At 38.8% G+C, this 26163-nt stretch overlaps 1 protein-coding gene and 34 non-coding genes across 38 annotated transcripts in view; 1 reads left to right on the top strand and 34 right to left on the bottom strand.

The window, feature by feature from the left end:
- LOC144078526 (ankyrin repeat and MYND domain-containing protein 1-like) overlaps positions 1-24097 on the top strand; it is a 59833-nt gene extending 35736 nt beyond the window's left edge. For all 4 annotated transcript variants that reach the window (XM_077606644.1, XM_077606645.1, XM_077606643.1 and 1 more), the window contains 7 exons: positions 18946-19053; positions 19569-19691; positions 21784-21885; positions 22323-22488; positions 23255-23285; positions 23369-23520; positions 23668-24097. In XM_077606644.1, coding sequence (XP_077462770.1) covers positions 18946-19053; positions 19569-19691; positions 21784-21885; positions 22323-22488; positions 23255-23285; positions 23369-23520; positions 23668-23849 — 864 coding nt within the window. In that variant the 3' untranslated portion in view covers positions 23850-24097. The remainder of the gene's footprint in view (positions 1-18945; positions 19054-19568; positions 19692-21783; positions 21886-22322; positions 22489-23254; positions 23286-23368; positions 23521-23667) is intronic.
- trnas-gcu (transfer RNA serine (anticodon GCU)) lies at positions 35-116 on the bottom strand. Its single transcript has one exon. It is a non-coding gene; the product is annotated as a tRNA-Ser (tRNA).
- On the bottom strand, positions 342-423 carry trnas-gcu (transfer RNA serine (anticodon GCU)). The gene has a single exon. It is a non-coding gene; the product is annotated as a tRNA-Ser (tRNA).
- Positions 952-1033, bottom strand: trnas-gcu (transfer RNA serine (anticodon GCU)). Its single transcript has one exon. It is a non-coding gene; the product is annotated as a tRNA-Ser (tRNA).
- Positions 1562-1643, bottom strand: trnas-gcu (transfer RNA serine (anticodon GCU)). The gene has a single exon. It is a non-coding gene; the product is annotated as a tRNA-Ser (tRNA).
- Positions 1869-1950, bottom strand: trnas-gcu (transfer RNA serine (anticodon GCU)). The gene has a single exon. It is a non-coding gene; the product is annotated as a tRNA-Ser (tRNA).
- Positions 2476-2557, bottom strand: trnas-gcu (transfer RNA serine (anticodon GCU)). The gene has a single exon. It is a non-coding gene; the product is annotated as a tRNA-Ser (tRNA).
- Positions 2667-2748, bottom strand: trnas-gcu (transfer RNA serine (anticodon GCU)). Its single transcript has one exon. It is a non-coding gene; the product is annotated as a tRNA-Ser (tRNA).
- Positions 2974-3055, bottom strand: trnas-gcu (transfer RNA serine (anticodon GCU)). The gene has a single exon. It is a non-coding gene; the product is annotated as a tRNA-Ser (tRNA).
- On the bottom strand, positions 3281-3362 carry trnas-gcu (transfer RNA serine (anticodon GCU)). Its single transcript has one exon. It is a non-coding gene; the product is annotated as a tRNA-Ser (tRNA).
- Positions 3885-3966, bottom strand: trnas-gcu (transfer RNA serine (anticodon GCU)). The gene has a single exon. It is a non-coding gene; the product is annotated as a tRNA-Ser (tRNA).
- trnas-gcu (transfer RNA serine (anticodon GCU)) lies at positions 4076-4157 on the bottom strand. The gene has a single exon. It is a non-coding gene; the product is annotated as a tRNA-Ser (tRNA).
- trnas-gcu (transfer RNA serine (anticodon GCU)) lies at positions 4382-4463 on the bottom strand. The gene has a single exon. It is a non-coding gene; the product is annotated as a tRNA-Ser (tRNA).
- trnas-gcu (transfer RNA serine (anticodon GCU)) lies at positions 4686-4767 on the bottom strand. The gene has a single exon. It is a non-coding gene; the product is annotated as a tRNA-Ser (tRNA).
- On the bottom strand, positions 4993-5074 carry trnas-gcu (transfer RNA serine (anticodon GCU)). Its single transcript has one exon. It is a non-coding gene; the product is annotated as a tRNA-Ser (tRNA).
- trnas-gcu (transfer RNA serine (anticodon GCU)) lies at positions 5596-5677 on the bottom strand. Its single transcript has one exon. It is a non-coding gene; the product is annotated as a tRNA-Ser (tRNA).
- Positions 5787-5868, bottom strand: trnas-gcu (transfer RNA serine (anticodon GCU)). Its single transcript has one exon. It is a non-coding gene; the product is annotated as a tRNA-Ser (tRNA).
- On the bottom strand, positions 6383-6464 carry trnas-gcu (transfer RNA serine (anticodon GCU)). The gene has a single exon. It is a non-coding gene; the product is annotated as a tRNA-Ser (tRNA).
- Positions 6690-6771, bottom strand: trnas-gcu (transfer RNA serine (anticodon GCU)). Its single transcript has one exon. It is a non-coding gene; the product is annotated as a tRNA-Ser (tRNA).
- On the bottom strand, positions 6996-7077 carry trnas-gcu (transfer RNA serine (anticodon GCU)). The gene has a single exon. It is a non-coding gene; the product is annotated as a tRNA-Ser (tRNA).
- On the bottom strand, positions 7609-7690 carry trnas-gcu (transfer RNA serine (anticodon GCU)). Its single transcript has one exon. It is a non-coding gene; the product is annotated as a tRNA-Ser (tRNA).
- On the bottom strand, positions 7913-7994 carry trnas-gcu (transfer RNA serine (anticodon GCU)). The gene has a single exon. It is a non-coding gene; the product is annotated as a tRNA-Ser (tRNA).
- On the bottom strand, positions 8516-8597 carry trnas-gcu (transfer RNA serine (anticodon GCU)). The gene has a single exon. It is a non-coding gene; the product is annotated as a tRNA-Ser (tRNA).
- trnas-gcu (transfer RNA serine (anticodon GCU)) lies at positions 8707-8788 on the bottom strand. The gene has a single exon. It is a non-coding gene; the product is annotated as a tRNA-Ser (tRNA).
- On the bottom strand, positions 9012-9093 carry trnac-gca (transfer RNA cysteine (anticodon GCA)). Its single transcript has one exon. It is a non-coding gene; the product is annotated as a tRNA-Cys (tRNA).
- On the bottom strand, positions 9624-9705 carry trnas-gcu (transfer RNA serine (anticodon GCU)). The gene has a single exon. It is a non-coding gene; the product is annotated as a tRNA-Ser (tRNA).
- On the bottom strand, positions 10234-10315 carry trnas-gcu (transfer RNA serine (anticodon GCU)). Its single transcript has one exon. It is a non-coding gene; the product is annotated as a tRNA-Ser (tRNA).
- Positions 10541-10622, bottom strand: trnas-gcu (transfer RNA serine (anticodon GCU)). Its single transcript has one exon. It is a non-coding gene; the product is annotated as a tRNA-Ser (tRNA).
- trnas-gcu (transfer RNA serine (anticodon GCU)) lies at positions 10845-10926 on the bottom strand. The gene has a single exon. It is a non-coding gene; the product is annotated as a tRNA-Ser (tRNA).
- Positions 11036-11117, bottom strand: trnas-gcu (transfer RNA serine (anticodon GCU)). Its single transcript has one exon. It is a non-coding gene; the product is annotated as a tRNA-Ser (tRNA).
- trnas-gcu (transfer RNA serine (anticodon GCU)) lies at positions 11641-11722 on the bottom strand. The gene has a single exon. It is a non-coding gene; the product is annotated as a tRNA-Ser (tRNA).
- On the bottom strand, positions 11947-12028 carry trnas-gcu (transfer RNA serine (anticodon GCU)). Its single transcript has one exon. It is a non-coding gene; the product is annotated as a tRNA-Ser (tRNA).
- trnas-gcu (transfer RNA serine (anticodon GCU)) lies at positions 12857-12938 on the bottom strand. Its single transcript has one exon. It is a non-coding gene; the product is annotated as a tRNA-Ser (tRNA).
- trnas-gcu (transfer RNA serine (anticodon GCU)) lies at positions 13460-13541 on the bottom strand. Its single transcript has one exon. It is a non-coding gene; the product is annotated as a tRNA-Ser (tRNA).
- On the bottom strand, positions 13958-14039 carry trnas-gcu (transfer RNA serine (anticodon GCU)). The gene has a single exon. It is a non-coding gene; the product is annotated as a tRNA-Ser (tRNA).
- Positions 24098-26163: the final 2066 nt, after the last annotated feature.

The following is a 26163-nucleotide window of genomic DNA, read 5'->3' as shown; positions in this document are numbered from 1 at the left end:
CAAAATTGCTACTGAGGAACAATCGGCACAAATCCGATGAGGATGGGATTCGAACCCATTGTTGTAGAACACAATGGATTAGCAGTCCATCACCTTAACCACTCGGTCACCTCATCTTGTTGTATATGATCAGATCATTGACAGAAAAAAAATATTTTTGTGACTATGCTGCACTAAGGTCTGTCGTGTTAGTTCTGGTGTGTTTTGAAAGAGTAAAGAGTCTGGATTCTGAGTGAGTAGTCAAGATACAGATAATAGAGCAATATCAACGATTTCAGTGAAGTCCCAAAATGAAGTGATCGACTCATAAAACTGCTACTGAGGTATGATCTGCACAAATCCGATGAGGATGGGAATCGAACCCATGCGTGTAGAACACAATGGATTAGCAGTCCATCACCTTAACCACTCGGTCACCTCATCTTGATGTGTATGTTCAGATCATTGACATAAAAAATATTTTTGTGACTATGCTGCACTGAGGTCTGTCGTTTTGTTCTGGTGTGTTTTGAAAGAGTAAAGAGTCTGGATTCTGAGTGAGTAGTCAAGATACAGATAATAGAGCAATATCAACGATTTCAGTGAAGTCCCAAAATTAAGTGATCGACGCACAAAACTGCTACTGAGGTATGATCAGCACAAATCCGATGAGGATGAGATTTGAACCCATGCGTGCAGAACACAACCGTTTAGCAGTACATCACTTTAACCACTCGGTCACCTCATCTTGTTGTATACGATCAGATCATTGACAGAAAAAATATATTTTTGTGACTACGCTGCAGTGAGGTGTGTCGTTTTGTTCTGGTGTGTTTTGAAAGAGTAAAGAGTATGGATTCTGAGTGAGTAGTCAAGATACAGATAATAGAGCAATATCAACGATTTCAGTGAAGTCCCAAAATGAAGTGATCGACTAATAAAACTGCTACTGAGGTATGATCGGCACAAATCCGATGAGGATGGGATTCGAACCCATGCGTGTAGAACACAATGGATTAGCAGTCCATCACCTTAACCACTCGGTCACCTCATCTTGATATGTATGTTCAGATCATTGACATAAAAAATATTTTTGTGACTATGCTGCACTGAGATCTGTTGTTTTGCTCTGGTGCTTTTTGAAAGAGTAAAGAGTCTGGATTCCGAGTGCGTAGTCAATATACAGATAATAGAGCAATATCAACGATTTCAGTGAAGTCCCAAAATTAAGGGAACGACTCACAAAACTGCTACTAAGGTATGATCAGCACAAATCCGATGAGGATGAGATTTGAACCCATGCGTGCAGAACACAACGGTTTAGCAGTACATCACTTTAACCACTCGGTCACCTCATCTTGTTGTATACAATCAAATCATTGACAGAAAAAATATATTTTTGTGACTACGCTGCACTGAGGTGTGTCGTTTTGTTCTGGTGTGTTTTGAAAGAGTAAAGAGTCTGGATTCTGAGTGAGTAGTTAAGATACAGATAATAGAGCAATATCAACGATTTCAGTGAAGTCCCAAAATGATGTGATTGACTCACAAAACTGCTACTGAGGTACAATCGGCACAAATCCGATGAGGATGGGATTCGAACCCATGCGTGTAGAACACAATGGATTAGCAGTCCATCACCTTAACCACTCGGTCACCTCATCTTGTTGTATATGATCAGATCATTGAAAGAAAAAAAATATTTTTGTGACTATGCTGCACTAAGGTCTGTCGTGTTAGTTCTGGTGTGTTTTGAAAGAGTAAAGAGTCTGGATTCTGAGTGAGTAGTCAAGATACAGATAATAGAGCAATATCAACGATTTCAGTGAAGTCCCAAAATGAAGTGATCGACTCATAAAACTGCTACTGAGGTATGATCGGCACAAATCCGATGGGGATGGGATTCGAACCCATGCGTGTAGAACACAATGGATTAGCAGTCCATCACCTTAACCACTCGGTCACCTCATCTTGCTGTGTATGTTCAGATCATTGACATAAAAAATATATTTGTGACTATGCTGCACTGAGGTCTGTCGTTTTGTTCTGGTGTGTTTTGAAAGAGTAAAGAGTCTGGATTCCGAGTGAGTGAGTAGTCAAGATACAGATAATAGAGCAATAACGATTTCAGTGACGTCCCAAAATGAAGTGATCGACTCATAAAATTGCTACTGAGGAATGATTGGCACACATCCGATGAGGATGGGTTCGAACCCATGCGTGTAGAACATAATGGATTAGCAGTCCATCACCTTAACCACTTGGTCACCTCATCTTGCTGTGCATGAGCAGATCATTGACATAATTTTTTTTGTGTGACTATGCTGCACTGAGGTCTGTCGATTTGCTCTGGTGCTTTTTGAAAGAGTAAAGAGTCTGGATTCTGAGTGAGTAGTGAAGATACAGATAATAGAGCAATATCAACGATTTCAGTGAAGTCCCAAAATGAAGTGATCGACTCACAAAACTGTTACTGAAGTAGGATCGGCTCAAATCTGATGAGGATGGGATTCAAACCCATGCGTGTAGAACACAACGGATTAGCAGTCCATCACCTTAACCACTCAGTCACCTCATCTTTTTTATTTATTCAGATAATTGACAGAAAAAAATATTTTTGTCACTATGTTGCACTGAGGTCTGTCATTTTGTTTTGATTTGCTACCGAGGTAGAATCTATACAAAACCGATGAGGATGGGATTCGAACCCATGCGTGTAGAACACAATGGATTAGCAGTCCATCACCTTAACCACTCGGTCACCTCATCTTGATGTATATGTTCAGATCATTGACAGAAAAAATATATTTTTTTTGACTACGCTGCACTGAGGTCTGTCGTTTTGTTCTGGTGTGTTTTGAAAGAGTAAAGAGTCTGGATTCTGAGTGAGTAGTCAAGATACAGATAATAGAGCAATATCAACGATTTCAGTGAAGTCCCAAAATGATGTGATCGACTCACAAAACTGCTACTGAGGTACAATCGGCACAAATCCGATGAGGATGGGATTCGAACCCATGCGTGTAGAACACAATGGATTAGCAGTCCATCACCTTAACCACTCGGTCACCTCATCTTGTTGTATATGATCAGATCATTGACAGAAAAAAAATATTTTTGTGACTATGCTGCACTAAGGTCTGTCGTGTTAGTTCTGGTGTGTTTTGAAAGAGTAAAGAGTCTGGATTCTGAGTGAGTAGTCAAGATACAGATAATAGAGCAATATCAACGATTTCAGTGAAGTCCCAAAATGAAGTGATCAACTCATAAAACTGCTACTGAGGTATGATCTGCACAAATCCGATGAGGATGGGAATCGAACCCATGCGTGTAGAACACAATGGATTAGCAGTCCATCACCTTAACCACTCGGTCACCTCATCTTGATGTATATGTTCAGATCATTGACATAAAAAATATTTTTGTGACTATGCTGCACTGAGGTCTGTCGTTTTGTTCTGGTGTGTTTTGAAAGAGTAAAGAGTCTGGATTCTGAGTGAGTAGTCAAGATACAGATAATAGAGCAATAACGATTTCAGTGAAGTCCCAAAATGAAGTGATCGACTCACAAAATTGCTACTGAGGAATGATTGGCACACATCTGATGAGGATGGGTTCGAACCCATGCGTGTAGAACATAATGGATTAGCAGTCCATCACCTTAACCACTCGGTCACCTCATCTTGCTGTGCATGAGCAGATCATTGACATATTTTTTTTTTGTGTGACTATGCTGCACTGAGCTCTGTCGTTTTGCTCTGGTGCTTTTTGAAAGAGTAAAGAGTCTTGATTCTGAGTGAGTAGTCAAGATACAGATAATAGAGCAATATCAACGATTTCAGTGAAGTCCCAAAATGAAGTGATCGACTCACAAAACTGCTACTGAAGTAGGATCGGCACAAATCCGATGAGGATGGGATTCAAACCCATGCGTGTAGAACACAACGGATTAGCAGTCCATCACCTTAACCACTCGGTCACCTCATCTTTCTTATATATTCAGATAATTGACAGAAAAAAATATTTTTGTCACTATGTTGCACTGAGGTCTGTCGTTTTGTTTTGATTTGCTACCGAGGTAGAATCTGCACAAAAACGATGAGGATGGGATTCGAACCTATGCGTGTAGAACACAATGGATTAGCAGGCCATCACCTTAACCACTCGGCCACCTCATCTTGATGTATATGTTGAGATCATTGACAGAAAAAATATATTTTTGTGACTACGCTGCCCTGAGGTGTGTCGTTTTGTTCTGGTGTGTTTTGAAAGAGTAAAGAGTCTGGATTCTGAGTGAGTAGTCAAGATACAGATAATAGAGCAATATCAACGATTTCAGTGAAGTCCCAAAATGAAGTGATCAACTAATAAAACTGCTGCTGAGGTATGATCGGCACAAATGCGATGAGGATGGGATTCGAACCCATGCGTGTAGAACACAATGGATTAGCAGTCCATCACCTTAACCACTCGGTCACCTCATCTTGATGTGTATGTTCAGATCATTGACATAAAAAATATTTTTGTGACTATGCTGCACTGAGATCTGTCGTTTTGCTCTGGTGCTTTTTGAAAGAGTAAAGAGTCTGGATTCTGAGTGAGTAGTCAAGATACAGATAATAGAGCAATATCAACGATTTCAGTGACGTCCCAAAATGATGTGATCGACTCACAAAACTGTTACTGAGGTACAATCGGCACAAATTCGATGAGGATGGGATTCGAACCCATGCGTGTAGAACACAATGGATTAGCAGTCCATCACCTTAACCACTCGGTCACCTCATCTTGTTGTATATGATCAGATCATTGACAGAAAAAAAATATTTTTGTGACTATGCTGCACTAAGGTCTGTCGTGTTAGTTCTGGTGTGTTTCGAAAGAGTAAAGAGTCTGGATTCTGAGTGAGTAGTCAAGATACAGATAATAGAGCAATATCAACGATTTCAGTGAAGTCCCAAAATGAAGTGATCGACTGATAAAACTGCTACTGAGGTATGATCGGCACAAATCCGATGAGGATGGGATTTGAACCCATGCGTGTAGAACACAACGGATTAGCAGTCCATCACCTTAACCACTCGGTCACCTCATCTTGATGTGTATGTTCAGATCATTGATATAAAAAATATTTTTGTGACTATGCTGCACTGAGGTCTGTCGTTTTGTTCTGGTGTGTTTTGAAAGAGTAAAGAGTCTGGATTCCGAGTGAGTAGTCAATATACAGATTATAGAGCAATAACGATTTCAGTGACGTCCCAAAATGAAGTGATCGACTCATAAAATTGCTACTGAGGAATGATTGGCACACATCTGATGAGGATGGGTTCGAACCCATGCGTGTAGAACATAATGGATTAGCAGTCCATCACCTTAACCACTCGGTCACCTCATCTTGCTGTGCATGAGCAGATCATTGACATAATTTTTTTTGTGTGACTATGCTGCACTGAGGTCTGTCGTTTTGCTCTGGTGCTTTTTGAAAGAGTAAAGAGTCTGGATTCTGAGTGAGTAGTGAAGATACAGATAATAGAGCAATATCAACGATTTCAGTGAAGTCCCAAAATGAAGTGATCGACTCAGAAAACTGTTACTGAAGTAGGATCGGCACAAATCCGATGAGGATGGGATTCAAACCCATGCGTGTAGAACACAACGGATTAGCAGTCCATCACCTTAACCACTCGGTCACCTCATCTTTTTTATTTATTCAGATAATTGACAGAAAAAAATATTTTTGTCACTATGTTGCACTGAGGTCTGTCGTTTTGTTTTGATTTGCTACCGAGGTAGAATCTATACAAAACCGATGAGGATGGGATTCGAACCCATGCGTGTAGAACACAATGGATTAGCAGTCCATCACCTTAACCACTCAGTCACCTCATCTTGATGTATATGTTCAGATCATTGACAGAAAAAATATATTTTTTTGACTACGCTACACTGAGGTCTGTCGTTTTGTTCTGGTGTGTTTTGAAAGAGTAAAGAGTCTGGATTCTGAGTGAGTAGTCAAGATACAGATAATAGAGCAATAACGATTTCAGTGAAGTCCCAAAATGAAGTGATCGACTCACAAAATTGCTACTGAGGTATGATTGGCACACATCTGATGAGGATGGGTTCGAACCCATGCGTGTAGAACATAATGGATTAGCAGTCCATCACCTTAACCACTCGGTCACCTCATCTTGCTGTGCATGAGCAGATCATTGACATAATTTTTTTTGTGTGACTATGCTGCACTGAGGTCTGTCGTTTTGCTCTGGTGCTTTTTGAAAGAGTAAAGAGTCTGGATTCTGAGTGAGTAGTCAAGATACAGATAATAGAGCAATATCAACGATTTCAGTGAAGTCCCAAAATGATGTGATCGACTCACAAAACTGCTACTGAGGTACAATCCCGATGAGGATGGGATTCGAACCCATGCGTGTAGAACACAATGGATTAGCAGTCCATCACCTTAACCACTCAGTCACCTCATCTTGTTGTATATGATCAGATCATTGACAGAAAAAAAATATTTTTGTGACTATGCTGCACTAAGGTCTGTCGTGTTAGTTCTGGTGTGTTTTGAAAGAGTAAAGAGTCTGGATTCTGAGTGAGTAGTCAAGATACAGATAATAGAGCAATATCAACGATTTCAGTGAAGTCCCAAAATGAAGTGATCGACTCATAAAACTGCTACTGAGGTATGATCTGCACAAATCCGATGAGGATGGGAATCGAACCCATGCGTGTAGAACACAATGGATTAGCAGTCCATCACCTTAACCACTCGGTCACCTCATCTTGTTGTATACGATCAGATCATTGACAGAAAAAATATATTTTTGTGACTACGCTGCAGTGAGGTGTGTCGTTTTGTTCTGGTGTGTTTTGAAAGAGTAAAGAGTATGGATTCTGAGTGAGTAGTCAAGATACAGATAATAGAGCAATATCAACGATTTCAGTGAAGTCCCAAAATGAAGTGATCGACTCATAAAACTGCTACTGAGGTATGATCGGCACAAATCCGATGGGGATGGGATTCGAACCCATGCGTGTAGAACACAATGGATTAGCAGTCCATCACCTTAACCACTCGGTCACCTCATCTTGTTGTATATAATCAGATCATTGACAGAAAAAAAATATTTTTGTGACTATGCTGCACTAAGGTCTGTCGTGTTAGTTCTGGTGTGTTTTGAAAGAGTAAAGAGTCTGGATTCCGAGTGCGTAGTCAATATACAGATAATAGAGCAATATCAACGATTTCAGTGAAGTCCCAAAATTAAGGGAACGACTCACAAAACTGCTACTAAGGTATGATCAGCACAAATCCGATGAGGATGAGATTTGAACCCATGCGTGCAGAACACAACGGTTTAGCAGTACATCACTTTAACCACTCGGTCACCTCATCTTGTTGTATACAATCATATCATTGACAGAAAAAATATATTTTTGTGACTACGCTGCACTGAGGTGTGTCGTTTTGTTCTGGTGTGTTTTGAAAGAGTAAAGAGTCTGGATTCTGAGTGAGTAGTTAAGATACAGATAATAGAGCAATATCAACGATTTCAGTGAAGTCCCAAAATGATGTGATTGACTCACAAAACTGCTACTGAGGTATGATCGGCACAAATGCGATGAGGATGGGATTCGAACCCATGCGTGTAGAACACAATGGATTAGCAGTCCATCACCTTAACCACTCGGTCACCTCATCTTGATGTGTATGTTCAGATCATTGACATAAAAAATATTTTTGTGACTATGCTGCACTGAGATCTGTCGTTTTGCTCTGGTGCTTTTTGAAAGAGTAAAGAGTCTGGATTCTGAGTGAGTAGTCAAGATACAGATAATAGAGCAATATCAACGATTTCAGTGAAGTCCGAAAATGATGTGATCGACTCACAAAACTGCTACTGAGGTACAATCGGCACAAATCCGATGAGGATGGGATTCGAACCCATGCGTGTAGAACACCTTTGATTAGCAGTCCATCACCTTAACCACTCGGTCACCTCATCTTGTTGTATATGATCAGATCATTGATATAAAAAATATTTTTGTGACTATGCTGCACTGAGGTCTGTCGTTTTGTTCTGGTGTGTTTTGAAAGCGTAAAGAGTCTGGATTCTGAGTGAGTAGTCAAGATACAGATAATAGAGCAATAACGATTTCAGTGAAGTCCCAAAATGAAGTGATCGACTCACAAAATTGCTACTGAGGTATGATTGGCACACATCTGATGAGGATGGGTTCGAAGCCATGCGTGTAGACCATAATGGATTAGCAGTTCATCACCTTAACCACTTGGTCACCTCATCTTGCTGTGCATGAGCAGATCATTGACATAATTTTTTTTGTGTGACTATGCTGCACTGAGGTCTGTCGTTTTGCTCTGGTGCTTTTTGAAAGAGTAAAAAGTCTGGATTCTGAGTGAGTAGTGAAGATACAGAGAATAGAGCAATATCAACAATTTCAGTGAAGTCCCAAAATGAAGTGATCGACTCACAAAACTGCTGCTGAAGTAGGATCGGCACAAATCCGATGAGGATGGGATTCAAACCCATGCGTGTAGAACACAACGGATTAGCAGTCCATCACCTTAACCACTCGGTCACCTCATCTTTTTTATTTATTCAGATAATTGACAGAAAAAAATATTTTTGTCACTATGTTGCACTTAGGTCTGTCGTTTTGTTTTGATTTGCTACCGAGGTAGAATCTGCACAAAACCGATGAGGATGGGATTCGAACCCATGCGTGTAGAACACAAGGGATTAGCAGTCCATCACCTTAACCACTCGGTCACCTCATCTTGATGTATATGTCCAGATCATTGACAGAAAAAAATATTTTTGTGACTACGCTGCACTGAGGTGTGTCGTTTTGTTCTGGTGTGTTTTGAAAGAGTAAAGAGTCTGGATTCTGAGTGAGTAGTCAAGATACAGATAATAGAGCAATATCAACGATTTCAGTGAAGTCCCAAAATGATGTGATCGACTCACAAAACTGCTACTAAGGTACAATCGGCACAAATCCAATGAGGATGGGATTCAAACCCATGCGTGTAGAACACAATGGATTTGCAGTCCATCACCTTAACCACTCGGTCACCTCATCTTGTTGTATATGATCAGATCATTGACAGAAAAAATATATTTTTGTGACTACGCTGCACTGAGGTGTGTCGTTTTGTTCTGGTGTGTTTTGAAAGAGTAAGGAGTCTGGATTCTGAGTGAGTAGTCAAGATACAGATAATAGAGCAATATCAACGATTTCAGTGAAGTCCCAAAATTAAGTGATCGACTCACAAAACTGCTACTGAGGTATGATCAGCACAAATCCGATGAGGATGAGATTTGAACCCATGCGTGCAGAACACAACGGTTTAGCAGTACAACACTTTGACCACTCGGTCACCTCATCTTGTTGTATACGACCAGATCATTGACAGAAAAAATATATTTTTGTGACTACGCTGCAGTGAGGTGTATCGTTTTGTTCTGGTGTGTTTTGAAAGAGTAAAGAGTCTGGATTCTGAGTGAGTAGTCAAGATACAGATAATAGAGCAATATCAACGATTTCAGTGAAGTCCCAAAATGAAGTGATCGACTAATAAAACTGCTACTGAGGTATGATCGGCACAAATCCGATGAGGATGGGAATCGAACCCATGCGTGTAGAACACAATGGATTAGCAGTCCATCACCTTAACCACTCAGTCACCTCATCTTGATATGTATGTTCAGATCATTGACATAAAAAATATTTTTGTGACTATGCTGCACTGAGATCTGTTGTTTTGCTCTGGTGCTTTTTGAAAGAGTAAAGAGTCTGGATTCTGAGTGAGTAGTCAAGATACAGATAATAGAGCAATATCAACGATTTCAGTGAAGTCCCAAAATTAAGTGATCGACTCACAAAGCTGCTACTGAGGTATGATCAGCACAAATCCGATGAGGATGAGATTTGAACCCATGCGTGCAGAACACAACGGTTTAGCAGTCCATCACTTTAACCACTCGGTCACCTCATCTTGTTGTATATGATCAGATCATTGACAGAAAAAATATATTTTTGTGACTACGCTGCACTGAGGTGTGTCGTTTTGTTCTGGTGTGTTTTGAAAGAGTAAAGAGTCTGGATTCTGAGTGAGTAGTCAAGATACAGATAATAGAGCAATATCAACGATTTCAGTGAAGTCCCAAAATGATGTGATTGACTCACAAAACTGCTACTGAGGTACAACCGGTACAAATCCGATGAGGATGGGAATCGAACCCATGCGTGTAGAACACAACGGATCAGCAGTCCATCACCTTAACCACTCGGTCACCTCATCTTGTTGTATATGATCAGATCATTGAAAGAAAAAAAATATTTTTGTGACTATGCTGCACTAAGGTCTGTCGTGTTAGTTCTGGTGTGTTTTGAAAGAGTAAAGAGTCTGGATTCTGAGTGAGTAGTCAAGATACAGATAATAGAGCAATATCAACGATTTCAGTGAAGTCCCAAAATGAAGTGATCGACTCATAAAACTGCTACTGAGGTATGATCGGCACAAATCCGATGGGGATGGGATTCGAACCCATGCGTGTAGAACACAATGGATTAGCAGTCCATCACCTTAACCACTCGGTCACCTCATCTTGATGTGTATGTTCAGATCATTGACATAAAAAATATATTTGTGACTATGCTGCACTGAGGTCTGTCGTTTTGTTCTGGTGTGTTTTGAAAGAGTAAAGAGTCTGGATTCTGAGTGAGTAGTGAAGATACAGATAATAGAGCAATATCAACGATTTCAGTGAAGTCCCAAAATGAAGTGATCGACTCACAAAACTGTTACTGAAGTAGGATCGGCACAAATCCGATGAGGATGGGATTCAAACCCATGCGTGTAGAACACAACGGATTAGCAGTCCATCACCTTAACCACTCGGTCACCTCATCTTTTTTATTTATTCAGATAATTGACAGAAAAAAATATTTTTGTCACTATGTTGCACTGAGGTCTGTCGTTTTGTTTTGATTGGCTACCGAGGTAGAATCTATACAAAACCGATGAGGATGGGATTCGAACCCATGCGTGTAGAACACAATGGATTAGCAGTCCATCACCTTAACCACTCGGTCACCTCATCTTAATGTATATGTTCAGATCATTGACAGAAAAAATATATTTTTTTGACTACGCTGCACTGAGGTCTGTCGTTTTGTTCTGGTGTGTTTTGAAAGAGTAAAGAGTCTGGATTCTGAGTGAGTAGTCAAGATACAGATAATAGAGCAATAACGATTTCAGTGAAGTCCCAAAATGAAGTGATCGACTCACAAAATTGCTACTGAGGTATGATTGGCACACATCTGATGAGGATGGGTTCGAACCCATGCGTGTAGAACATAATGGATTAGCAGTCCATCACCTTAACCACTCGGTCACCTCATCTTGCTGTGCATGAGCAGATCATTGACATAATTTTTTTTGTGTGACTATGCTGCACTGAGGTCTGTCGTTTTGCTCTGGTGCTTTTTGAAAGAGTAAAGAGTCTGGATTCTGAGTGAGTAGTCAAGATACAGATAATAGAGCAATATCAACGATTTCAGTGAAGTCCCAAAATGATGTGATCGACTCACAAAACTGCTACTGAGGTACAATCGGCACAAATCCGATGAGGATGGGATTCGAACCCATGCGTGTAGAACACAATGGATTAGCAGTCCATCACCTTAACCACTCGGTCACCTCATCTTGTTGTATATGATCAGATCATTGACAGAAAAAAAATATTTTTGTGACTATGCTGCACTAAGGTCTGTCGTGCTAGTTCTGGTGTGTTTTGAAAGAGTAAAGAGTCTGGATTCTGATTGAGTAGTCAAGATACAGATAATAGAGCAATATCAACGTTTCAGTGAAGTCCCAAAATGAAGTGATCGACTGATAAAACTGCTACTGAGGTATGATCGGCACAAATCCGATGAGGATGGGATTTGAACCCATGCGTGTAGAACACAACGGATTAGCAGTCCATCACCTTAACCACTCGGTCACCTCATCTTGATGTGTATGTTCAGATCATTGATATAAAAAATATTTTTGTGACTATGCTGCACTGAGGTCTGTCGTTTTGTTCTGGTGTGTTTTGAAAGCGTAAAGAGTCTGGATTCTGAGTGAGTAGTCAAGATACAGATAATAGAGCAATAACGATTTCAGTGAAGTCCCAAAATGAAGTGATCGACTCACAAAATTGCTACTGAGGTATGATTGGCACACATCTGATGAGGATGGGTTCGAAGCCATGTGTGTAGAACATAATGGATTAGCAGTTCATCACCTTAACCACTCGGTCACCTCATCTTGCTGTGCATGAGCAGATCATTGACATAATTTTTTTTGTGTGACTATGCTGCACTGAGGTCTGTCGTTTTGCTCTGGCGCTTTTTGAAAGAGTAAAAAGTCTGGATTCTGAGTGAGTAGTGCAGATACAGAGAATAGAGCAATATCAACGATTTCAGTGAAGTCCCAAAATGAAGTGATCGACTCACAAAACTGCTACTGAAGTAGGATCGGCACAAATCCGATGAGGATGGGATTCAAACCCATGGGTGTAGAACACAACGGATTAGCAGTCAATCACCTTAACCACTCGGTCACCTCATCTTGCTGTGCATGAGCAGATCATTGACAGAAAAAAAATATTTTTGCGACTATGCTGCACTAAGGTCTGTCGTGTTAGTTCTGGTGTGTTTTGAAAGAGTAAAGAGTCTGGATTCTGAGTGAGTAGTCAAGATACAGATAATAGAGCAATATCAACGATTTCAGTGAAGTCCCAAAATGAAGTGATCGACTCATAAAACTGCTACTGAGGTATGATCTGCACAAATCCGATGAGGATGGGAATCGAACCCATGCGTGTAGAACACAATGGATTAGCAGTCCATCACCTTAACCACTCGGTCACCTCATCTTGATGTGTATGTTCAGATCATTGACATAAAAAATATTTTTGTGACTATGCTGCACTGAGGTCTGTCGTTTTGTTCTGGTGTGTTTTGAAAGAGTAAAGAGTCTGGATTCTGAGTGAGTAGTCAAGATACAGATAATAGAGCAATAACGATTTCAGTGAAGTCCCAAAATGAAGTGATCGACTCACAAAATTGCTACTGAGGAATGATTGGCACACATCTGATGAGGATGGGTTCGAACCCATGCGTGTAGAACATAATGGATTAGCAGTCCATCACCTTAACCACTCGGTCACCCCATCTTGCTGTGCATGAGCAGATCATTGACATAATTTTTTTTGTGTGACTATGCTGCACTGAGCTCTGTCGTTTTGCTCTGGTGCTTTTTGATAGAGTAAAGAGTCTGGATTCTGAGTGAGTAGTAAAGATACAGATAATAGAGCAATATCAACGATTTCAGTGAAGTCCCAAAATGAAGTGATCGACTCACAAAACTGCTACTGAAGTAGGATCGGCACAAATCCGATGAGGATGGGATTCAAACCCATGCGTGTAGAACACAACGGATTAGCAGTCCATCACCTTAACCACTCGGTCACCTCATCTTTCTTATTTATTCAGATAATTGACAGAAAAAAATATTTTTGTCACTATGTTGCACTGAGGTCTGTCGTTTTGTTTTGATTTGCTACCGAGGTAGAATCTGCACAAAAACGACGAGGATGGGATTCGAACCTATGCGTGTAGAACACAATGGATTAGCAGGCCATCACCTTAACCACTCGGTCACCTCATCTTGTTGTATATGATCAGATCATTGACAGAAAAAATATATTTTTGTGACTATGCTGCACTAAGGTCTGTCGTGTTAGTTCTGGTGTGTTTTGAAAGAGTAAAGAGTCTGGATTCTGAGTGAGTAGTCAAGATACAGATAATAGAGCAATATCAACGATTTCAGTGAAGTCCCAAAATGATGTGATCGACTCACAAAACTGCTACTGAGGTACAATCGGCACAAATCCGATGAGGATGGGATTCGAACCCATGTGTGTAGAACACAACGGATTAGCAGTCCATCTCCTTAACCACTCGGTCACCTCATCTTTTTTATTTATTCAGATAATTGACAGAAAAAAATATTTTTGTCACTATGTTGCACTGAGGTCTGTCGTTTTGTTTTGATTTGCTAACGAGGTAGAATCTGCACAAAACCGATGAGGATGGGATTCGAACCCATGCGTGTAGAATACAATGGATTAGCAGTCCTTCACCTTAACCACTCGGTCAACTCATCTTGTTGTATATGATCAGATCATTGACAGAAAAAAAATATTTTTGTGACTATGCTGCACTAAGGTCTGTCGTGTTAGTTCTGGTGTGTTTTGAAAGAGTAAAGAGTCTGGATTTTGAGTGAGTAGTCAAGATACAGATAATAGAGCAATATCAACGATTTCAGTGAAGTGATGTGATTGAAGTGATCGACTCATAAAACTGCTACTGAGGTATGATCGGCACAAATCCGATGAGGATGGGATTCGAACACATGCGTGTAGAACAAAATGGATTAGCAGTCCATCACCTTAACCACTCGGTCACCTCATCTTGATGTGTATGTTCAGATCATTGACATGAAAAATATTTTTGTGACTATGCTGCACTGAGGTCAGTTGTTTTGCTCTGGTGCTTTTTGAAAGAGTAAACAGTCTGGATTCTGAGTGAGTAGTCAAGATACAGACAATAGAGCAATATCAACGATTTCAGTGAAGTCCCTAATTGAAGTGATCGACTCATAAAACTGCTGCTGAAGTACGATCGGCACAAATCCAATGAGGATGGGATTCGAACACATGCGTGTAGAACACAATGGATTAGCAGTCCATCACCTTAACCACTCGGTCAACTCATCTTCTTATGTAACCCCAGATAATTGATGGAAAACAATTCTTGTAACTTTATGCTGCATTGAGACCTGTCATTTTGCTCTGGTGTAATTTGAAAGAGTAAAGAGTCTGGATTCTGAGTGAGTAGTCAATATTCAGATAATAGAGCAACATCAATGATTTCAATGAAGTCCCAAAATGAAGTGATCAGACTCTCACAAAAATCGTACTTTTTTTTGTTCATAAAAATGTGAAAATCCACACTGAAACTCGTAAGCGAAACCCTGTTTTGCCATATACAGACGGTCCCCTACTTACGAACATACGACTTACGAACAATGGTACATACGAACATGTCTGCAAATTGCGTTTATGTCGAAAAATGTTCGTAAGTTCGTTTGTATTGCACGCGTTTTTCCGAGTAGTGCCTCTTTCCGCCGCTAATACCGACGCCTGGCGCTGTGAGCGCTCAGCTCACCCAGCATCCACCTTCCTCTGCCCAGTTCGTTGCAGTGCGTAAGTTGCGTAAGTTGCGTAAGTTGCGTAAGTTGCGTAAGTTGCGTAAGTTGCGTAAGTTGCCTAAGCTGCGTAAATTGCGTATGTGCGTGATGTATCTCTAGTGCGCAAAGAATCTTTTGCATTTTTATCATGAAATATCTCGTTCAGCCATTATTCAATATGGTTGGTGAAAAGTGAAAGGCTTCTAGTGAGGGAGGTGCAAGGAAGAGTCAAGCCATTTCATTTGAAACGAGTGGCAATAATAACGAAGCTTGATGCGCGTGAGAGTGGTGAGCGTTGCACGGGCATACAACTTGAATCGTTCGACCGTCAGTACCACTTATAAACAGAAAGATCGAGCAGCAGGACCAGAATATTGAACGTTGCACAAAGTTTGCAAATCAATTGAATGATGCCATACAGTGCTACCGCATCATTTATGATGAAAAAAAGAAGAAAACTGTGCAATCGTCGTTAGATCGCTTCTTTCGGCCAGTTTCTAATACAGTGGTACCTCGAGATACGAGCTTAATCCGTTCCGGAACTGAGCTCGTATGACGAGATTCTCGTAACTCGAGCGGACGTTTTCCATTGAAATAAATGGAAAACAAATTAATTCGTTCCAGCCCTCTGAAAAAACACCAAAAACAGGATATTGGTTTGGATTTTTTTATTTTATTTCTTCTAATTCGCCATCTATTAACAAAGTAACACATAACTAGTGGTTTAATAGTAATAAAATGTGTTTAATCTAACTAAAATTGGGCAGATTTCGCCGACGGGAGACAGAGACGTTTTGGGACGTGGGGGGGTGGGGTTCGTTTTTTTTCCACGACAACGCACTCGTAAACGGAACAAACAAATTTAAATTACCGTAATTACTCGAATATAACGCGCACTCGAAAATAACACGCAGGTAATTTTGGGCCAAAAAAATCTGGAAAAACGCAGTACTCGAATATAGTGCGCACCTAAAATTTCCCGCTGACGAAAATCAGAAATCTTACCTTTTTTTCTTCGTTTCACGATTGTTTTGTTCAAACAAATTTATTCATTAGAATCCTTCAAATGAAGAGTTCCTCTCTCTCTTTGTCTGTCCTCTCATACATCTCTTCGTTGAGAATCCTATCAACGTCCACGCTTCCTTCATCCACTTCCTCTTCCTCCCACAACACATCATCCGATTGGCTTTACGAGATGACGTAAAATCCGTGCGTCAAAGTGAGGTTGACAATGCTTTTTTCGATCGAAAATTTGTAATTTATTTTAGTTATTGATTATAACACTGAACTGAGAGAGGGTGAACTGAGACGGGTACGAGGCTAGAGGGGGGCAGTGGTGGTCTCGGCTTTACGAGATGACGTAAAATCCGTGCGTCGGCTTCACGAGATGACGTAAAATCCGTGCGTCGGCTCTACGAGATGACGTAAAATCCGTGCGTCAAAGTGAGTTTGACAATGCTTTTTTCGATCGAAAATTTGTAATTTATTTTATTCAATTCAATTTCAATTCAATTTATTTGGCAAGAAAAAGCACCAGGCTAAGGGCCATGTAACAAGACACAAAAAAAAATAAAAAATAAAAAAATAAAAAAATAAAAAAAAAAATTAGTTATTGATTATAACACGCACCCCCAACTATTGGAATTAATTATATAGCAAAAATATGCGTGTTATATTCGAGTAATTACGGTAACTTGGATTAATATATACAGACACTCAAACATACGTTTAATGTAACTTTACACAAAACTGAATTCTAATTTTGTTGTAATCTTTTGTTACCTTCGTTTTCCGGGTTGGAGGTTTGCCACGCCTCCACCCTCACGTTCGCTATCGATGGACTGTTTGCTGTTGTATTGCCTTCAAAATATTCCCAAAATGATGCACACAAATGTCCTCACAATAGGATAACGCACAACCACTTGCCAACGAGAAATAGTCTTTAAAGAACGATCGCGGGAGCTTCTTTCCTTAGAAAGAATAACAGGAAATACAATAGTTGAGCTTACCCACATATTGATTGTGGGTAATGAAGTTCTATTCTGAGAAAGGTTGCCATTGCCTATGGGTGTTGTGTGCACGAGTATACTTCATTACCCAGAAAGCCCTCTTTTGCCCGCGCATGCGTGTTGTGTGTTTCCTGGTCTTAGGAGAAACTCGTCTGAATTAATCGTTCCGTGCTCGTAGATATTGTTATACATGAAAGATATGCAAAAAAGACCTGGCTTGGACGCATCACGAAATTTTGATCGCATGACGGGTGAATTATTCAAAATTAAATTAAATTAAATCAAAATTTCCGCCGTAAGACGAGAATTTTGTATGACGAGCGGTCGTATGACGAGGTACCACTGTACATAAATCTCTCTCTCTCTCTCTCTATACAGTACTGTACATATTCTCTCCATTTTATTAAATGTTTTTTAGTACAAACCAATGCGTGTTACTTATACAAGCCTTAAACATACAAATGCACTTATATAAACCTTCAATATACTTATATAGGCCTTAAACATAAATTATAATACAAAATATAGCACTGAATCAACTTACAAACAAATTCAACTTATGAACAATCGCTCGGAACCTAACTCGTATATATATATATATATATATATATATATATATATATATATATATATATATATATATATATATATATATACATATATATATATATATATATATATATATATATATATATATATACATACATATATACATATATACATATATACATAAACATGTATATAAAACATATATTTTTTCCATAAAAATGTGGAAATCCACACTCTTGCTACTCGGACTCAGCACTGAAGGAAAAAACTGTTATAATAGAGGTGAGTCTACTTTGCGATTTTTCGATTATCGCGTCCACGTCTGGTCTACATTAACCGCAATATTGAAGGGATTACTCTATGCAGTTGTATGTTCCTCTGACTTTTTGTCGTTTTGGAAAGAGTAAGAAGTGTGGATTCTAGTGAGCCGTCATGCAAGGATTAGAGCAATGTCAATTATTTCAGTGAAGTCTTAAAATGAAGTGATTGGACTCCCACAAAAATGCCACTCAGTAGGAAATGCGCAAAACTGATGAGGATGGGATGAAAACTCATCGGAATAGATCATCCCAGCACTACTCTACGTGTGGTTACAATTTCAGACACCAATGCAGCCTTGTGTTTTGATCACTTGATGCAATGATCTGGCATCCACAGGTTGCAGTGTGCCTTACCCATCATTTTCTGAAGGAAAATAAACTCCAAATGTTGAGTTTAACATGTATGAGGTAGTGTGAGTGATTCCCATTATCTCCATGCGCCCAGAACTAACATTGTGTTACTATCAAGAAAGGCCCTTCCATTCTTAAGTAAGATTTTGATTAGATGTACCTGTGTTATTACTAATCCATTCTTGCAGCTCTATATTTAAGTCTTGGAAGTATTTGAAAAATATTTGCTCACATCTATTTTTTTCATTTTCTACACACTAATGAACGAGACAAACAAGATGTGACTGAACTTTGAAGATCAAACGAACCTATACATTTCCATCACTCTTAACTATAATTTATGAAATTATTCTGTCTCTGATTAACCACTGTGCTTATTTTTTTATTTTATTTTTTACAGAATGCCAGCAAGGTAGTATCTCTCCTCCTCTCCTACAAAGCCAGCACAGACTTCCTCTGGAGTGGTCATTCTCCTCTTTCTTTGGCTATAGCAAGCGGCAATAACACGGTAAACAACCTGTCACATGTTAATGTATAGTCAAAATTCTGAGCTCAAGAAAACAAACATCATTCAGTTTACGTAATGTAAATATAAGGAACAAAACGACTTAAATCCTATAAATTAAAATGTATGGTTTATTCTTTCATTTTCTGAACCACTTATCCTCACAAGGGTCACTGGTGTATTGTGGTATTTGTTCTCGTGACAGCCCTATCACATGTTAATGCATAGTCAAAATTCTGAGCTCAAGAAAACAAACATCATTCAGTTTACGTAATGTAAATATAAGGAACAAAACGACTTAAATCCTATAAATTAAAATGTATGGTTTTTTCTTTCATTTTCTGAACCACTTATCCTCACAAGGGTCACTGGTGTATTGTGGTATTTGTTCTCGTGACAGCCCTATTCTACGCGCATTACATTGACTTTGTATGGGAACCTACCGGATGAAAAAAAACGCGGCCAACCCACTGAATGCAGCATTATCCATGTGTCATCCTATTGTTTTCCTTCCTAAGGCAGTGGAAGAGCTTTTAAAAGGAGGTGTCGATCCTAACCTTCCCTTGGGTCGTGGAGTGGGCAGTGCTCTTTGTGCTCTTGGAAACTTCAACTACCGTTTAGATGCCAACAGACCAAAACTGGTACCAAGCTACACTATTTTTTCTGAAATGTCTTTTTTGCAATCCGGCTTGACTTTTTGACAGCAGTAGTTAGTAGGGGTTGAACTGGCTACTCATTGATTTAGCACTTACCCAACTGCAAGACCACTAGTTATTTGTTACTTTGTTAATGTTGGAATAATGATTCAAACCTTTTAAATCATTATTAGTAATATTTAATTAAAAAAGGAAAAACATCTTTCAACAAACTCTGCTTACAACTTGCAAGGAGATGCAATGTGACGCCGTCTTAGTCCCCAGTGCATTCTGACGAGCGGCATACTCTTCGGTTCATTTAGCGGCACATAACCAAAACATTCAAAGGTAATCTGATTTAAACAATTGCCATTGAAAGAAAAACACCTGCGTAAGAATTTGCAGTATAAGCATAATAATTTCTTTATAAGGTAAACTGCCGGTGTCCCAGACAAAACAATTTATGAGTCCTTCGTAGATCTCCCAGTAAACAGTCCTTGGAGGGTGAGGTGTTATGTCAACAAGCTGGAGCCAGCAGGGTGACCTCGAGTTTGTCCCAGTCTTATACAAAAGTAATTAAAATGCCTTATTACTTATTAAAAATGCTTACAACACATATAGAATATTCCATAATAATTCTAACAGTTAATAGATGGCGAATTAGAACAAATTAAAATGTCTTTCCAATCCAATATCCTGTTTTTGGTGTTTTTTCAGAGGGTTGGAACGAATTCATTTGTTTTTAGTTCATTTCTATGGGAAACGTTCATTTGAGTAAATCGACATACGAGCTCAGTCCCGGAACGAATTAAGCTCGTATCTCGACGTACCACTGTACTACATTCAGAAAATCCATGGCCTCACAGGTATTTTTTAAACTACATATAGAGATACGAGATTAATTTGTTCCGGGACTGGGCTCGTATATCGATTTATTCGTAACTAAAATGAATGTTTCCATAGAAATGAACTAAAAACGAATTACCGTATTTTCACGACTATTCGGCGCATCGTATTTTACGGCGCAGTGTCAGTAACGAGTGCTATTTCTGTATTTTAGACACACAAAGCACGCACCGTTTTTTTAGACGCATATATATTATATATGGATGAACATCAAAACGCAATAGCGCTGGCTACCGGAAGTAGCCTATTTCCGGGTTCCGGTGCGCAGTGACTGCTGGGAAATATAGTTCTTGCACGCTACACCCACACGCTAAAAACATGTTTTTAAAAAGGCAACGGAAGCAAAACTGAGTTTGATTGTACTTTATTTAGACATTTTACAACTTACTCATGTCATCATCACCCACAAATCCATCAAAGTCATCATTTTCTGTGTCCGAATTAAACAATTGCCCAAATGAGTATTCCAAAACACCGGGTCCCGCGGTTGTAGTTCTTAAGCCTCCGGGAATGACGGCAAGCTCCGAGTTATTATACATAATATATATATATAGTTCGCAGTCTACCTTTGAATGCTCCGTTGAAGCCAACATTTAGCGGCAGGATTTCTTTTGTAAATACAGCCGAAATGACGGCCAGCACCAAATTAGTGTGGTCGCCGTCATACTAACTGTATTGAAGAACTGGGTGTATTAAGAACTCTATATCCCAGCAGTCACTGCGCAGTACTTTATCTACGGAAAAATAGTAGAGTCTGGGGTTGCTTGGCGTAGTTAGTTGTATATATATATATACATAGTTCACAGTCTAGCTTTGAATGCTCTGTTGACGCCAACATTTAACGGCAGGATTTCTTTTGTAAATACAGCCGAAATGACGGCCAGCACCAAATTAGTGTGGTCGCCGTCATAGTAACTGTATTGAAGAACTGGGTGTATTAAGAACTCTATATCCCAGCAGTCACTGCACAGTACTTTATCTACGGGAAAATAGTAGAGTCGGGCTGCTTTCCGTAGTTGTCCTTTCGACTGATTTATTTTATTTTATCGTGATAACAATTTTTGTTGATAACATTCATATGTATATGGCCGTCAAGAACACATGTATTTAATTTACTGGATTGTATTGTATCAGTATGGAATACTTGAGCAAGCAACCACAATACATGACAATTCTCTGATTCTTATCATAGCTCGACATGCTAGAGAAGGTTGGTGCGGACATATTGATGCCAGTTCAGGTTGGTGACGCTATCGGAACGGCAGTGGACTATGCACACGTCTCCTTTGACCAGGTAACAAAATATATAATTCCAAGTTCTTTAAGAATGGGCAATATATGAAACTCATGATGAAGTTGTGTTGTTTTTTTTTCACTTTTAACTGAATATTTTAATGTTCAGTGGTATTTTTGCCCTCCTCCAAAATAAGATAATTTTCAAAGCAATTATCCTGAAAACTATTGAAATTAAGGGGCTGAACATCATGAGAATTATTTTGATTCATTGGCATAGGTCCACTTGAAACTAGAACAAAATCAAACATTGAATTCTGTGGAAACTACAGCACTTCAAACGGAATTGGCAAAATTATTGGCCTGTGAAATTATGACTTTCTTTTATTTTGATACACATGTCTACAGTACATCGTAAAAAAACATACTTTAGTAGTTGTTTAACCTCAGAAATTTGGAAAAACAAAACCAAAAAAAGACTGCCATGCAACTCCCTAGGATTCCGGCATAGCCCACACTCCATATCATGCACTGAGCATGGCAGGGCGAGAGACATTCAGAATACAGCGTCAACTGCTAAGCATGATGGGAAGCCTCCTGAAGAAGAGTGTTGCCCAGAAAGAAAGAGATAATCTTGAGAGAGAGGAGTACCTTGTACAACGTGGTGAGTATTTGGGCAAAATACACATTAACTCATACTTTCAACATACAGTCATACCTCTAGGTACGAAATTTTCAGGATACGAAAGGTTTTTATATGCAAATCAGTGCCTCAAGATGCAAAAAAGATCCATATTACAAAATTCCCCCAAAAGTAAATACATTACCATATCTGTTATTTTATTCTGAAAATATTGTCGCAGATGCATTGTTTCTCACTTTAGAACCTCGCTACACTCTACTAGGCTCTCATTGGCTGACTCACAACAACCAAAATCCATGTGTCAAGATTCTCTCATACATACCTGTCAACCTTGGCTAAATGCTCCCCTTATTAATGATTGCAATTCTCCTTATTAAGTGATTAAAAAACAATGTACTACAAAGTGGACGGCTTTCTGACGCCGTCGGGTCTTAGAAAATGCGCGTGTGCATACGATCCTTAAACACAGATAGATCTTGTATTCTTGTTATTCTTTTAAGACATAAATAAATCATTTTCTTATAAATTTCTCTCATTTTTGTTTGTTTCTCACATCTTTCATACAAAATTGAGACGCTTTGACCAATTTTAAAGGGTTTAGTTGGTAGTTGTCTGAGGACCGTGGAACGAATTAGAGAATTTACTTATAAAGTACTGCTCTACTTACAAAATTTTCAAGTTACGAAAAAAGTTCTGCAACCAATTAATTTCGTAAGTAGAGGTACGACTGTAACCTGAACAAAAAAGTATCAGGTCAGTTTGTGTGACAATGTCTTCTTACTCACAGGTGCAATTTCTCCCTCTGCAGTCAAACGAAGGTACAGTAACAAGAAACATCTTGCACCTCAGAATGATCCCATTGTTTTAACTTATTTGATCTTTCTTCAATGAATCTTTTTAGGTCACCATTTAGGTTTTGCTACCATTGTGGCCGCTCTGCTGCTGTGAAGTTAACTGCTTGTACACGCTGCCATAAAGTCTTTTACTGCTCCATGGCCTGTAAGCTGATAGCATGGGATGAGAGGCACAAGGAAGAGTGTTTGCGGGAGGCAGGTATGCATCAGTGCCTGATGGCAAATGAATGTCTGGACCTCAAACATCCAAAATATTATATTATCACCATTTCAAATTTGAAGGTTTCAGTCATGCAGCAGTCCAGTATTTTAATGTCCTTTGCATCAACACTATGTTCTTACTCAGGATCTGTCCCAGTCACTTTTGAGAAGAGATTCCAGATCCAGACCAAAAAAGGACCCAAGACTATCATATTTTCTTCCAGAAGGCCATTTAATGTCCAGTTTAAGTCCCAAGTCATGGTCCTTGATGACAATACACCAGATTGGGAAGATATCAACCTGAAGGAAAACTATAGCTATAACTGACACTCTTGTTTATGGTTTTTAATTTCAGGCTGGACTATACCATATTTCATCTGGGTTGACAGTACATTTGGCAATAAAGCTCACAAATTAATGAGTAGGCCTGGGTGATATGACAAAAATTGTTATCACCATTAAAAAAATTATCAGTCGGTAATTTAACGACGTTACCCTACTTTAAAAGAAAAGAGAATATAAAACATGATCTTAAAAAATATTTTTGCTGTTAAGTGGTGCAATAGAGAAGACAACCCCCCCCCCCCCCCCCCCCCTTCATTACACTATGAAAAGTAATGACTACTAAAACCTACAAGAATGTTGACAGGAGTCTTTATTTTTATAAATTTTCCAATTAAACCAAAAGTTGCTGTGCAATATGAAATAGATAAAATTATCAACTGAAGACATCACCATTGACAAGCAGACTACTTTTATCCTCACAAAAAGAAACAATGTAAGTTTACCTCAAATGTGGCCATTTAAAAAAATTAAGTTGGATTAAAGTAACCCAAGTTGACAAGTTTTAGATTTTTGTAACGTTTTAAGAAAACAAAATGACAGGGAAACTTCACTTGGATTTTTAGTGGGTTGGCTCGGTGTTGTCCTGCATCTCATAATCGCTCATTTTGGCTAGTCATTTTGCTTTAATGCTCTGTGTTAGCCGCTCTATTGATAACCATGTTTAAAATAGCTGTTTGCTACTTACCACCTTCTTCGTCTACTGAACGTTGGTCTGGCACTAGCGTTCACGTCGCATTAGCGACCCCGTTCTTTGTGGTACTATCCGGGTGGTATAATTGCTGTTTAAATGTATCAAATTTTATCAAATTGTTGACCAAAATGATTAGACGATAATTATCAATATTGTTTTATTGCCCAGGTCTACTTATGAGTTATTTAGTCTTCAGTTTTTGTCTGTCGACTGTATGTGCTTTCAGTTTTACAGTTTCCCATCCATCATATTGAAGTTTGATCCTTTGTACTTTTGTCTGTTTTGTGACATACAAGTTGGATGTTAGTGACATTAGCATTTATACTGGACACTCATCGAATACCCAGCTCATGACATAAATTCGGTCCGAGCCGAATTTGAAAAAAGAAGGAAAAAAAGGGAGGGGGCGCGAAAGAATTATACCTGCAGTATGAAAATGGTCTACATCGCTCATAAAGTCAGAATGGACTGATAAGAGTGATATTTACCACAAAATATATTAGCGAGCTAACTTACTTTCAAGTCGTACACTGCACACATGTCTAAGAAATTGTTATGATTTTTTTTTGTAACCCACCCAGGTTGATTAGAGGCCTCGTTACATTTGGCTGTTGGAAATAAATGCCAATTACTTTTCCTTAAGATAATCTCTTGTTTTAGCAAAAGAACAAAGTGCATACTAGTTTTATTTATTTTTTTATTTTTTTTATTTTACCAATGTTTCAAGGTAAACATAACAAATTTTGGACTTTTGAAAATGGCATTTTAAAAATTATTCTAATCTTTAGTTATTTTAATTTTGGGTGCAAAAAAATTCTGCAAAGAATGGTTTTTGCATAGTTCTTGTCATGTGTTCCCATGTGAGATTTAATCTGTTTATTTATGATATAACCTCATTACTTTCTCATTATGCTTTAACATCATTCTTATTACTCTCTAGACATTGTGTCGTTTTTATGAATGCATTTTAATTTATTTTTTTAATGATGTTATTTTAAATGTAGTCCACACAGTGTTATGAAACATATGTTGACATATGTTTTTACCGTATTTTATACGTTTTTTGATCATTTCAAATTGTGTATGCAGTATAACAACTTTTGTACGGGATTTTTTTGTGGGTAAAAAATTATGTTGTTTGTAAAACCGATCTGTTTTGAACCGTTTGGGCTCTAATCCAGATTGTGCACGTGAGCAACTAATGTACCCGAATGTATCAAGATCTCAGTGTCATACAGCGACATCTACAGAATCTTGAATTTGGTGCATATAAAAAGCACACCGACTGATTGGGAACCCTGTCCACTTTGGGGAAATTTGTACTTTTATTTGTTCCCCATTTGAAAAAATACGTACCGCGTTGCGTTTGTACGGTTTATTATTGCTTAGTAAGAGGTATTGCAATTAGTAATAAGGTGACCAATTGGACGAGGTTGATTGGTATGCATTTGCGATTCACCCAGCCTGCAAAAGGTGTGTTATCAACTTGTTTCCAATGGGAGAAAAATTCTTCTTGAGGTTGGTTTGTTAATGCATCCCAAATTCACCAAAATACTCGAGAGCTTTACAGCCAGATATCTGAAATTTAATAAAAACAAACAGTGA

This window comes from Stigmatopora argus, chromosome 8, assembly GCF_051989625.1.
Source record: "Stigmatopora argus isolate UIUO_Sarg chromosome 8, RoL_Sarg_1.0, whole genome shotgun sequence".
Lineage (NCBI taxonomy): Eukaryota > Metazoa > Chordata > Actinopteri > Syngnathiformes > Syngnathidae > Stigmatopora > Stigmatopora argus.
Note: the sequence above shows the minus strand (reverse complement) of the source record. Positions and strands in the feature narration are given on the sequence as shown.